Below are 13,305 nucleotides of genomic sequence, written 5' to 3' on the forward strand. Positions count from 1 at the left end.
TTTGATAAAGGTATTAATGAGGGAAGAAATAGTAAAGGTGGATTTGTGGTGGGAGAGAGATTTGGGAAGGAATAGTAGGAGCTTAGTCTTTTTGGGGTCAAGTATAACTTTGTGGTCGGTTGGCCATTTTTCAACAGACGAGAAAGTATTTTGAGTGTTGGAAAAAGGGTTAGAGATATTGTGTGAGAAAGAGATGAGAGTTGAGTTATCAGCATACTGTATGAGGGAGGAAGGGGTGCAGGAGGAGTGTAGATTATTAGTGAAGATGTTGAAAAGGAGAGGACCAAGGATTGAGCCTTGAGGGATGCCAGTCTGGATAGGTAGGAAAGTGGAACAGGTGGATCGCCATCTGACAGACTGGAGCCAGTTTGAGAGAGAGCTCGAGAACCAGTGAATGGTAGCGAGGGAGAGATTTAGATCAGTTCGTTTAGCAAGTAGCTTGGAATGGGAGACAGTATTGAATGCTTTAGGTAGGTTGAGGAAGAGGCAAGATACAAGAAGATTTTTGCCCCTGGCTTCAGCCTCAATGTGAGTAAAGGATAAGGGAGGGCAGTGGAAGTAAGTACTGTGATTAGGCCTGAAGCCATGTTGAGAAGGGGTCAGTAGGTTTTTCATCAGTTAGGTACTTAAGAAGCTGGTTATGAATATAGTTTTTGAGGACTTTGGAGAGTGGATAGAGAATGGCGATGGGTCTGTAGTTTGATGGATCTGTGGTGTTACCCCCTTTGTGTAGTGGTATGGTATAGGAAGACTTCCAAATATCTGGGACAGTGGCTTCTTGGATAGATCTGTTTACAAGGATTGAGACAGGGTAGGCTATACAGTGGGCTGTAAGTTTAAGAAAGAGGGGAGGGAGATTGTCGGTTGAGGGAGAGCATGGTTTTAGTTTTACCAGAAGGGACTTTATGTAAGTGGTAGAGACAGGATTGAGAGAAAATGGGGGGTGGTCTTGTTTGTAGTATGTGTGGTATGAGAGAGGTTTTGACTTTGGCAGGTTTGGGTTAGTTTCTTGGGGAGTATTGTTAGGATAGGGGTTGGGGGACGTAGGTTCACCATGGTGTAAAATTTTATTGATGGATTACCAGAATTTTGGGCAGGTTGGAATTATGGGTGAATTGGGCATTATAATTGAATTTTTTCTTGTCTCTATTGATTTGGTTTTCTGCGAGGTTACAGCGTTCTTTATATTTTTGGAAAAGTGTTGCAGATTTATTTTTTAGCCATTGTTTCCAATAATTGTCCCTGTGTTTCATGAGAGTGAAGGTGCCTTTTGAGAGCCAAGGGGAGAGTATGTTGGTTTGATTCTAACTTTTCTTAAAGGAGCTGTAGAATCAAGGATATCAGAGAAAGTGAAATTAAATGTTAGAATTGTGTTGTTGAGGGTGTTGGTCATCACTCTTTTAGTTCTCCAATTTGTCCTTTGGGTTAGCAACAGCTCCTAAGGTCTTCACAGAATGCCTAGCCCTTGCTGTCACTTTTTACAGGACTGTGGGAATTCAAATATTCCCATACCTTGACTGCTTGCTAATACAGACATCCTGTTAGGAAATTCTGTTAATGCATCTCAGCTAAATTATCTCCCTTATACAGAGTCCGGAGTTTACAGTAAATGTAAAAAGTCTGCATTTATCCCTTACCAAGACCTGGTCTTCCTAGTCTGTAGGCTAGACATACATCTCATGTGGGCTTTTCTCCCACAAGTTGATGGTCCAGTCCTTCTCCATGGACTTTTAGTCTCTACTACCCTTCAAACCTGCCCTGCTAGGGAAATTCCAAAGAGTTCTGGGGTTCATGGTTACATCCATTCCCCATGATTCCTTTTGCAAAACTACATATGAGAAAGATCCATTTAGACCTAAAATCTCTCTCAGGTCTCAACATGGTCACCCTTTGGTTACTCAGACCCTACTTCTTCCTTTTCTGAAGAAGGAATTACAATGGCAGATCTCTCAGGAACAATGCAATCTAGGCCTTCCATTCAAACCATCAGTTGCCTCTCAGGAACTGCAAATAGATGCTTCAGACATAGGCTGGGGACATGGATGTGTTCCCTAAGAGTCCAAGGGCAATGAACCGTAGTATAAAGGACAGGACAGGACAGAACAGATCAGTGTGAAGGAAATGAGGCATTCATTCAGGCCTTGCAGATTTTCTCCTGCTCATGGAATCCAGATCCCCTCAGGATCTTCACAGACAGCACAACACAACAGTCATGTTGTGTATAAACAAGCAGAGGGGACCATGCCTCATCAGCTATGCAGACTGGCTCTTCTAACACAGGAACAGGCCATAAAAATAAACCTGTCCCTACAAGCAATTTCCATTTCCTCCTAGGACAATACTTGGCTGATTTTCCAAGCAGATCCCTAGAAGACCCTCACGAGTGGATGCTGAAAAAGGAGGTCTTAGATGTAGTCCACAAATGGAGTATTCCTCAGATAGACATATTTGCCTCCATTCACAACAAGCAGCTTAAGCTATTTTGCTCCAGGATTCCTTGCTGCCAGGCCTAGAGGATGGGCACTAAGTTTTTTCTTTGAAACCGGTGGTGGTTTCTTTATGCCTTCCCTGTCTTCTTCTAATGTCAAAGGTTCTGTAAAAGATCCAAAGGGACAAGCCAGAGATCTTGGTGGTGACGCAGTTTTGCCCAGGCAGCATTGGTTCCCCTTTCTCTGTCATCTGACTAAGGTTTATCATCACAAGTTACCCTACAGAGTAGACTTTCACACACTAAACCAGGGCTCTTTGCTTTAAACCAACCTCCTGTATCTCAGCCTGCCAATGTGGATGGCATCATTCTTATCCCTTTCATACACAGATATTCTGAGTATGTAGTACAGGTTCTTCATGAAGTGAGAAAATCTACCACTTTTTCTGCCATCTCTGCATGTTTGCCTCTAGACCCACCACTGCTTTCTTGAGGTTTGTTAAAGCATTTCCTCAAGGATGTCCATTTGAACCCACTTAGGAGTGTTGCTTTCTACATCTTGCTTGTTACTTTGAGCCTCTCATTTATGAATTGTAGCACTCACTGTTTTGGATTCTGCAGACTTATTTAGGTAAAGTATACCTTGCACTGCTTCCAAGACCACCTGTGAGCTACCACCCTTTATCTTCTACTCGCGCTTCTTTGTTCTTTGGTGTATCCATCCTCTTCCAACTGATTCTAGCACTAAGTTACCCCAGTGATAAAAGACGTAGATGCAACTTTCACAGTTCTCCTTAAGTTATAACTGTGTCGATTGGTTTGTACTTTTCACACTTAAATGCAGTGTCTTTTCCCCCTGACAACTTTTTATAGTATATTAATTTATGCAGAACTTAGTGTGTCAAAACCTCCTGCTGTTCTCTGTATCTTAATATAAACTGATATCTACTTCTGTTAGGCATTTCATGGGGGACTGCCTAGACATAGAAGAAAATACTTCCAGATTGAAAGCTCTTGTCATCTCTGTTTACAGTCTAAGTAGTTGCTAGATGCAACACTTGCTCTTTGTTACAGCTAGCAACTTTAAAGAACTGTCACTTATTGCCCCATCCACATAAATCGGCTATATTCGAGGATCACATTAAACTAGTAAAACAAAATTAATAGTAAATCTTATTTTTTTAATTTGTTGTATTATTTTTATCTTCTGTTGATCGGATTGTATTAGGCCTGCCAACTCTAGAGGCCTATCTTCAGGGAAGACCAGAGGTGATATTTAGTGGACATTTGGTAAGGGCATTGGGAATTTTCCCTGCCTTTTTTTGTTAGGTGCTGTGGAAACTTTTAATCCACTTGAGCTACAACCAACTCAAACACATGGGACCTGGGTTTAATTCTCATCCAAAGGGTGGCACACTCAGAATTGCAGTAACCCCAACACCATCACCCTTATGCTTTACTACAGTGTTAGCAATCCATCTAACTGGTGTGGGAATAGAACCCACAGCCATCAAAAGGTGGCTTTGCTACCTGCCTTTTGTGCCTCTGACACTACAAGGAAGGTAGTAATGCAACATGAGCGTAGAGTATTTTTGCACTTACGCCACAAATATTAATTTAGGGCTTTTTTATCTAGCAACTTTTGGTTGACTTCAACAGTAGAAGGTTCAGATAGTAGTGGTGGTATTACAAGAAATGTTTTTAAGAGTATAGCAGACATTGGAGAGTAGTAGTGCATTGATTTACAGCCAAACTAAATATCAGTTCACTGTTACTGACTATATCAAATTTTAAAACTTGTATGTACATGTATTTGCATAGTGGTGCCCTAGCATTGACATTATCCCATTTGCTTTTCTGACCATGGTTTACACTGCTACTTGGTATGGAGTGTGTCACTTATATGTAACGTATTCTGCTTTTTTTCCTGCACGTTCATGTTTACAGCAAAACAGTACATCAGTAATTCAGAGGTCATCTTCTTTGATCCAGCTGACAAATCAAAATTCAACACCTACACAAATGAGGATGCCACAGGTCCCAGGGCTGACACAGCAGTATGGCAGTAACACTGGAATCAAGATGCAGCGACCACTGGAACTTGTTACTTGCTTCAAGGTAAGTACTTAAAGTCTGTGGTCTTACAGGCTATGTAAATAGATCTGAATATGCGTATTGTTGCAGATGCTTTACAAGAGAATATTTTTTCTCAGATACTATCTTTTGTCAGTCAAGTCCCAGTATATTTGGTAATTCTGTTAAAATCATGATTTTGAAGAGACTGAGATCTTCTGGTACAGTACAATCCTGATGATAGAAAGCCTTTTTGATTTTGTGGTACACTTACCCCTCCCCCATACTGGCATATGTTCATTTGATCACTGCTGCAGCAGCATTAGCTATATGGACATTTCCTGCCTAGGATGTATCACCAGGCCAGTTTTGAAAACTTAAGGGCATCTTCCATGCTCCCAAACCATTACTAGCTTGTGCAGAGCTGAGGAAAAGCAACAACTTCTGCCAACGAACGCACCTCTTTTGCACTGTAGACAGTTGACAGTCAACTAACAGTTCTCAATCGCTGGGCATATTACTTCTCTTTGAAGGGAAAAACCTTCCACATTTTATTTTTATGACTGTAATTTAACTTTTTATATAAAAAATATATATTTTAAGCTAGGAAAAAGTGTTTTAATGGGCTGTCACATGGCTTTGTCACTATTTTACTGTGAAGCTTCACTTTTTACCTTTGTGAGAAAAGTTGTTAAAACTATGTTGAGCTTTGTTTTTCGTAACTAAACTTTTGTTATATTACTTTTGAGACTGGGGTGTTTAAAGTGAGTTCCACTGTGTTTTTTTTTTTTTTTTGGTGGAAAGAACTCTACTTTTTTAATACTTAACTGTTTCACACATTTTTTCTGCCAGTCTTCCCTGGGATTCAGGCCTCATTTTCGGCTTCACTGTGGAATGATCTGCTAGTTCTTCCATCTTCTCGCCACAGATGGATGACTCTGCTATGACCATTTTTGGTTCCTTAAACCATTCATCTTTTTCCTTTGCTCCCACAGTTATAGTCCCTGCAGCCACCATGGATGGGATGGGGGTTAGACGTCCTTTATGGCTGTTAGAATGCCCTCAATGAAGAGAGGAGATGCATACTTATTGACCTTGAAGGAAGGAGCCAGACTAGGATGCCTGTCGCTAGGGAGAATTTGCCTGTCAAAAGTACATCTGCTTCTGTAAAAAATTCCTGCCAGAAGGAAGCATAAGGTTAGACATTTATCTTGTCCTGTTTTGTTACTTTAAACAGGAGTGATTTATTAAGCTTAGCTCAGGATTTAGTTTGGGCTGTTGACCCTTTCAGTCCTGGTGTTTCTATTAAGGTAAAAAGAAAATCTTTACTTTCTGAGCATTTTTGGGACATTGAACAGGAAAGTGATTGTGGGGGGACAACTTCATATGTTCTTCGTGTTTCATTGTTGCAGTCATCACACTTGGGTTATCCTGCCAGGGGTAGCCCTCAGTCGGCCCGAATGCCAGAGGCTTAGTATTTCTGCATTGGTTGCTGTCACTCCAGGACTGACATCAGGTCATCAGTGGTATAAAATCAGGCAGCCGACGCCATTACATCACTCTTTCTTGCTGAGGAGCCCGAAGCAGAAGCAGACTGCCAGTCGGCCGCTATCTGAGTTTTCGTTTCCAAAATCGAAGTTGAAGTCTTCTAAAGCTAAGTACTCCGTTGGGGATCCTTTATTCTTGCTCTAACCGATGTCAGAAAAAATTAACAATTGTCTTGCCTGTGAAAAGCAAATACCACACCGAGATTTCCATTCTTACTGCATCACTTGTTTAGGCCAGACCACGACGCCCCTCACTGTTGGTTTTGTGCTTTGTTCAATGCCAGAACTATACGTCGTCGGGTCCTTATCATAGCTAAATACTTTTGCTCTCGATGTCCGTATTACGAAATTGCTTCGGTAAGCCATCCGACTACTGATCTTTCGAAAAAAAACATGAGGATAAAGACAGAGAGAGACTGCACATGTCCAAAACTGCCGGCGAGACTTCCGTTAAGCTAGTCGCCAGTTCGCCGGTACTCAGTAAGTTACTTTCGCAGCCCCTGATGCCCACTTGTATGGATTCGCCGGCTGCTACCAAGACCCGTTTGGAGTCCGATATGCTGCAAGACTCTTCTTTGACTAAGGATCTTGCAGATGTCTCTACCTTGGATGGGTCCGGAGTGGCTGAGCAGGGACCGGCTTACGAGGAAGTTCTTCGCACTGCCGATATTCGACACAAACCAACGACTTCTTTCGTGTCTACAGTTCTTTCTAAAACTACAGAGTTTCTAAGGCCCAAGGTACGAACTACGCCCAAAAAACGACGACCCAAATTCAAGCACCTGCTTCCATGCCTCAATCGCAAATGCTTAAAATGACGGAAGACCTTATCATGCTTACTAGGGGAAGCCAGCCTACCCCTTCTAAAAGAAAAAGAGACTTGTCCCCAGCAGCTTTATCTGACCAGGAGTCCGACGACTCTGAGGTTTCTGAATATGAAGACATGCCCTTGTCTGCTTATGAGAGTTCAGATGCAGAGGAATCCATTCCTTCTGCCTCTCCTCCAGAGGATTTTTCTTTTGGTGAAACCCTACATACTTTGAGAGAACATTTCCATTGGAATTGTCAGGATTATCCTCAGTCCAAAATGAGACTCAGGGAATTTTTAGATTTACCACAGCACAGACCCTTAGCTATTCCTCCTGTCTTGGATGTTGTGGATGATGGTTTCATGGAATCCATTTTAACTCCTGGCACCCTACCACCTGCTCCCAGGAAACCTGACAGGTATTAGAGTCCCTGACTCACACAAATTTATTTTCAAAAATCCTACTGTGGACGCAGAGGTCATCTCCCAGGGACCTAAAGAAATAAAAGCAACCACAGCTAAGAATCCCACCCCTTCAGACCGGGATTCCCGAGCTTTAGACAGATGGGGTAAAAAAGTATACACTTCTCCAACTCTTGCCATTATAGCACTAAATTGTCAGTTCCACATGTTGAAATACAAGCAAAATACAATGGAACTCCTTAAACAAAAATTATCTACCTTTCCAGCTTGTGCAGAAAATAAAAAAATTACAGGAGCTTATGCATTCTGCAAACCAAGTTACTAAGCACACCTTGCAATGTGGCTTTGACGCCCTAGAAGCATCCTGCAGGGCAGCAGTCGCAGGTTCTGTACTCAGAAGGCATGCTTGGCTTAAGGTTCATACATTGCCAGACCATGTCAAATCAAAATTATTGGATGCACCGTTGAACAAAGACAATTTGTTTGGCACCAAGGCAGAATAGGTTTTAAAAAAGATGGAAGAAAAAGCTAAATCTATGCAGAGTGTTAGACTTTTTGCAAGTCCAGTCTCTGAGATTCAATAGGCATTCCCCTCCAAGCACTGGTCCTTTCCAGCCCCCTCAAGGCTGGCTCAGACTAGACCTAGGGGAAATAGTCCCCCCCCCAAGACAGCAGTCCCAGGGAATGCAGAGATCTAAGCAGTGGAGTACCTCCACTTCAATAACAGGGACTGCTAAGCTACCCCCTTATGGAAAGAACTCACAATGACTTTAAAACTCCACCCCTTACCTCTGCCCACATGTTTGTGCCCCTAGGAGGAAAAATTGCAAAAAACTGGGCCTCCATCACCAACGACCAGTGGGTCCTCAGCAGTGTCCCAGGGGTACAAATTTTATTTCCACACACTGCCAACCCCAAAAGGGTTCCCACATCTTCCTCCAAACCAGTGGGCAGAGGCCCAAAACCAAGTTCATTCCCTGCTCTCCATGAGGACAATACAACCTGTTCATACAGACCAGATAGGCCAACGTTTCTATTCCAGACTTTTTCTGGTACCCAGGAAAGAGGGCACCTGGCGCCCAGTCCTAGATCTAGAAATTCTAAACTCCTTCCTGATGATACCAAAATTCAAAATGCTCACCCTCCAGCAGCTTCTTCTTATACTATCCAAAGATGCTTGGTTAGCCACCCTAGACCTAAAAGAATCCTATCTGCACATCCCAATCAGGGAGTCTTGCAGGAAATGTCTACGTTTCAGTGCAAGATCTATGCACTTTCAGTTCTCTGTGCTTCCCTTTGGCTTATCCACTGCTCCCTGAGTTTCCACAAAATGCCTGGCTCCTGCTTTTGGTTTTTGCAGACAGAGAAATATTCAAATTTACCCCTACTTGGATGACTGCCTGATTCAGGCAGACAATCTGGAAAAGCTGTTACAGCACCTGACATTTGTAAAGGACTTACTGATCTCACCCGAGGTACACTATAAATGAAAAGAAATCCAAACTAGTCCCCACTCAAAAAACTGTATTCCTGGGAGCATGCCTGGGCACAGCATCCCAGATGGCATTCCTTACTCCAGAAAAACAAGCCTGTATCTGACAGGCTACTTCTCTCAACTAGCCACTAGAACCCAGTTATCTGCAAGGAAAGTCCTGCAAGCTCTAGGGTTCATGGCCTCCTGCATTCTACTCATTCCATATGCCAGACTGCATATGAGGAAACTTAAATGGTACATAAAAAGCCTTTGTTGTCAACACTCTCAGGACCTGGAAACTGTTATACCCATGATACCTTGTCTAAGGAAAGATATTCTTTGGTGGGCAGCAGCATGCAGCCACAACAAGGGCCTTCCCTTTTCACAACCCCATGCCGCCCAGACCCTAACCACAGATGCAGCAGACTATGCCTGGAGTGCGCACCTGGACGGCAGGTTCAGTCAGGGCCACTGGAGCCCAAATCAAATACATCTGCACATCAACCAAAAAGAGATGCTAGCTGTTCAGCACACACTGACAGCTTTCAGACCCCTACTCTCTCTGGGGCCTCTACTAATCAAAACAGACACCACCACAGAGATGCAGGGAGGAACTCGCTCTTATCCACTCTGCGGGCTAGCCATGACCCTTTGGCATACAACTTCAACTATGCAAATTCACCTGTTAGCACAATTCCTGCTAGGCAACCAAAACTCTCTGGTAGACAACTTAAGCAGAAATCTCCTAGACTCACATGAGTGGCAATTAAACCACAGCACCTTCAGCCTGGTAACCCAGAAATTGGGTACCCTGAAGGTGGACCTATTTGCCTCCCACAACAACCACAAGCTCAGCAAATTCTGCACCAGGGAATCTCTCAGCAAGGCCTGGATAGTGGATGCCCTATCCTTCCACTGGATAAACCTTTCGATCATTTCCCCCTCTATCTCTTCTTACAAGGGTACTACTCAAAGTAAGGGAGGAAAATCCAAGAGCAATCCTGATTGCCCCAGACTGGTCACGCCAGCAGTGGTACCCACTACTGCGCAGTCTGTCACTGCTGCCTCCATGGCACCCCCTCAGATCCCAATTTTCCCGACCCAGCAGAATGGAGATTTCTTGCATCCACAATTGCAGACCCTAAATCTGGCAGCCTGGCTTATTCCCTGACCTCTCCTCCAGTAGCCAGCCTAAGCAAGCAAGTCCTGGATGTTCCAGCACCAGAAAATTCTATGCTGACAAGTGGAAAAGGTATTGCACCTGGATCCAGGCTAAAGGAGCTGAACCAGCACAGCCCTCCCTACCTCTCATCCTGGATTACCTAGCAGACCTACTTCACAGGGGCCTATCCTTCTCTTCTATTAAAATTCATGCATCTGCCATCTCTGCTCATTACAGCACAGAGCCACCTCTCTTTTCTCACCCTCTCATCAAACAGTTCCTAAGAGGGGCGAACAACTTAAGGCCTCCCAGAAGAGCTCCTCCCCCAGCTTGGGACCTTAACTTTGTGTTGGAAAAGCTCACACTTACCCCCCTTTGAGTCTGTAGCTTCAGCAGAGTTAAAATTCCTCTCTTGGAAAACAGCCTTGCTTCTAGCCATCACTTCAGCTAGAAGAGTGTCTGAGCTACAAGCACTCATGGCTGTGGAACCCTTCATCATTTTTCATGCTGACAGGGTCTCACTCATGACTTACCCAACTTTCATGCCTAAATTGTTGTCCAGTGTGGCTCTCAACCAATCTATTCATTTGCCCACCTTTTTCCCTAAGCCTCAAAATAAGGGGGAAAGGATCCCGCACTCTTTAGATGTCCACAGACAGCTCAGATTCTACCTGGATAGGACTAAGCCCGTTAGGAAAACTGACCAGTTACTAGTCAACTTTGCAGCAGGGGTGGAGGGCAAGGCCATATCCAAACAAACCATCTCCAAATTGATAACACACTGTATCCATTTCTGTTACAAACACCACGGGAAACCACCCCCACAGGGGATCAGGACACATTGCACAAGGGCAACCTCCACTTCTGCAGCTTTCCTCAGAGGGGTCCCTACCAGGGACATCCTGGAGACTGCAACATGGAGTACTGTTCATACTTCAAGCATTACCACCTGCCTATCTTTTCCAAATCCAGGGCAGGCTTTGCAACCACAGTCTTGCAGGGCATACTAGCCAGCCCCAACTCTTCTTGACTGCCTCCACCCTTTACTTCAGCTTTGGGAATCAACCCAAGTCTGATAACTGCAACAGTGAAACACGAAGAACATAGTGCAGTACCATAAATGTAGATGTTCGAGTGTATTCACTGTTTTAGTCCTGGTTTCCCACCCTCCATCCCCCATGTCTCTCTCAGTCTCTCTCTTCCTCGCGCATTGCAGTGATTTTTAGTATTTACTTTCTACTGGTGATGTTCTTCCACCATAACCTATCTCCCTATTTGGGGGCTCCTGGCATTTGGGGTAAGAAAAACTGATGTAATGGCATCAGCTGCCTGATTTTATACCACTAACGACCTGACGTCAGTCTTGGAGCGACAGCAACTGAAGCAGAAATACTAAGCTTCTTGTATTTGGGCCGAATGAGGGCTACCCCTGGCAGGATAACACAAGTGTGATGAACTGCAACAGTGAATACACTCGAACATCTACATTTATGGTAAGTGTACACAACTGTACTTTTTCTCTCATCAGATTATGACTCTGAGAAGTGTTTCTTTTGATAGTCCCCTAGAAGAATTTGTTTTTCTATAAAGCCAAATCCAGAATTAATCTGTTTCTGTGCAACCATAATACTCCACTGTCTTTAAAGAAATAATATAAGTTATTACAGCTGGAGTTTTCTGAACCTACTCCAGCTCTTCCAACACTGGAAGATGCCTTTATTACAGCCAGTAATGTCTGATAGCCAGCCTGCCACCAAGGACATTCCAAAAAAAATAGAGATAAAGACAGAGACAGACCACACAACGCTAAGCCTTCCGACGATGCTACCACTAAGCAGGTCATCAGTTCTCTGGAATTCAGTGAGGTGCTTTTGCAGCCCCTGATGCCCAATCAATATCTATGCAGGCCTCTACCGAGACCCTTTCGGAGTGTGGTACGTCGCAGAAATCTTCTTTGTCGCCTGAGCCTTTGGCCATCTCTGCCTCGGTTGCGTCTGGAGCTGCGACACAGGCACTGGCTTCCGAGGAGGCCTTTCGCACTACCGAATCTAGACAAAAAATGACGTCTTCACATCCGACTACCATTTCTCTCAGACCGACGGATTCTCAGGCCTAGAAGCCAGGCCACTCCTACGAAATCTGCTTCTAACCATCCCAGGCACAAATGCTTAAAATGGCGGAGGATCTCATCTCCCTTATCTGGGGTAATCGGGCCACATCTTCTAAAAGGAAAAGTTACCCTTCTCCAGAATTTATGACAGAACAGGATTCTGAGGAATCTGACTATTCAGTTTTTGAAGAGGAACAGCACCCCTTAACTGCTTATGAGGATTCATATGCAGAGGAATTCATCCCTTCTGCTTCCCCTTCAGAAGACCTTTCCTTTGAGGAAACCCTTTACTCCCTCAGGGAACATTTCCAATGGGAATCTCAGGACTTCCCACAGTCTAAGAAAAGACCTGGAGAGTTTCTGGACCTACCCCAGCTCAGACCCCTGGTCATCCCCTCTATTTTAGAAGTGGATGATGTTTTCCATGAATCCAGCTTAGCCCCTGACACCCTCCCTCCTGCTCCCAGTACACCTAACAGGTACTACAGAGTACCGGATTCTCACAGATACCTGTACAGAAATCCTGCTGCAAACCCAGTGGTCATTGCCCAGGGACCTGAAGGAGCTAAGACTAGTTCAGCCAAGAATCCTCTTCCTTCTGACAAGGACTCCAGAGCTCTGGACATATGGGGTAAAAAAGTATACATGTCTGCAACCTTAGCCATCAGAGCACTCATTTGTCAGTTCCATATGTTAAAATATCAACACACTTTGGAACTATTAAAATAGAAGATTATTACCTTTCCTGACTGTGCCAGTTCAAAAGAGTTAGCAGATTTACTGCACTCTGCTTGTCCAGTGGCCAGACACTCTTGAAGCCTCTAACAGGGCAGCAGTGACAGGATCTGTTATTAGGAGACATGCATGGCTGAAGGAACAACCTTTCCCTGATCATGTCAAGTCTAAACTTATTGATGCACCCCTAGATAAGGAGCGCTTGTTTGGGGGAAAAAGCAGAAGAGGTGCTTAAAAAGATGGAAGACCAAGCAAAATCTGTGCAAACAGTAAAAGATTTCTTTCAGGTTGAACCTCCCAGATTCAGTAGGAACTTTCCCCGTAAGCACTGGGCCTTCCCTGCACCTAGCAGACAGGGCCAAGGTAAGCCCTGCAGGGACAGACCATCCGGGCCCCATCCCAGGGCCATCAGAGAAGCAAACAATGGACCACTTCTGTCTCTAAGGCAGGGAGTTCTAAGCCAACCTTCTATGGAAAACAGTCACAATGACTCCCCCTCCCCCCTCTGCCCTCCCTTCACTCATCAAAAACTAGGAGGAAGGCTC

At 44.2% G+C, this 13,305-nt stretch overlaps 1 protein-coding gene across 1 annotated transcript in view; it reads left to right on the forward strand.

Moving 5' to 3' along the window:
- CPSF4 (cleavage and polyadenylation specific factor 4) overlaps positions 1-13,305 on the forward strand; it is an 878,803-nt gene that overhangs the window by 752,021 nt on the left and 113,477 nt on the right. The window contains exon 7 of the mRNA XM_044089362.1: positions 4,376-4,546. Coding sequence (XP_043945297.1) covers positions 4,376-4,546 — 171 coding nt within the window. The remainder of the gene's footprint in view (positions 1-4,375; positions 4,547-13,305) is intronic.

The sequence above is a fragment of the Protopterus annectens genome, chromosome 12.part0 (genome assembly GCF_019279795.1).
Source record: "Protopterus annectens isolate FY-2018-M chromosome 12.part0, PAN1.0, whole genome shotgun sequence".
NCBI classification, from domain to species: Eukaryota; Metazoa; Chordata; order Ceratodontiformes; family Protopteridae; genus Protopterus; species Protopterus annectens.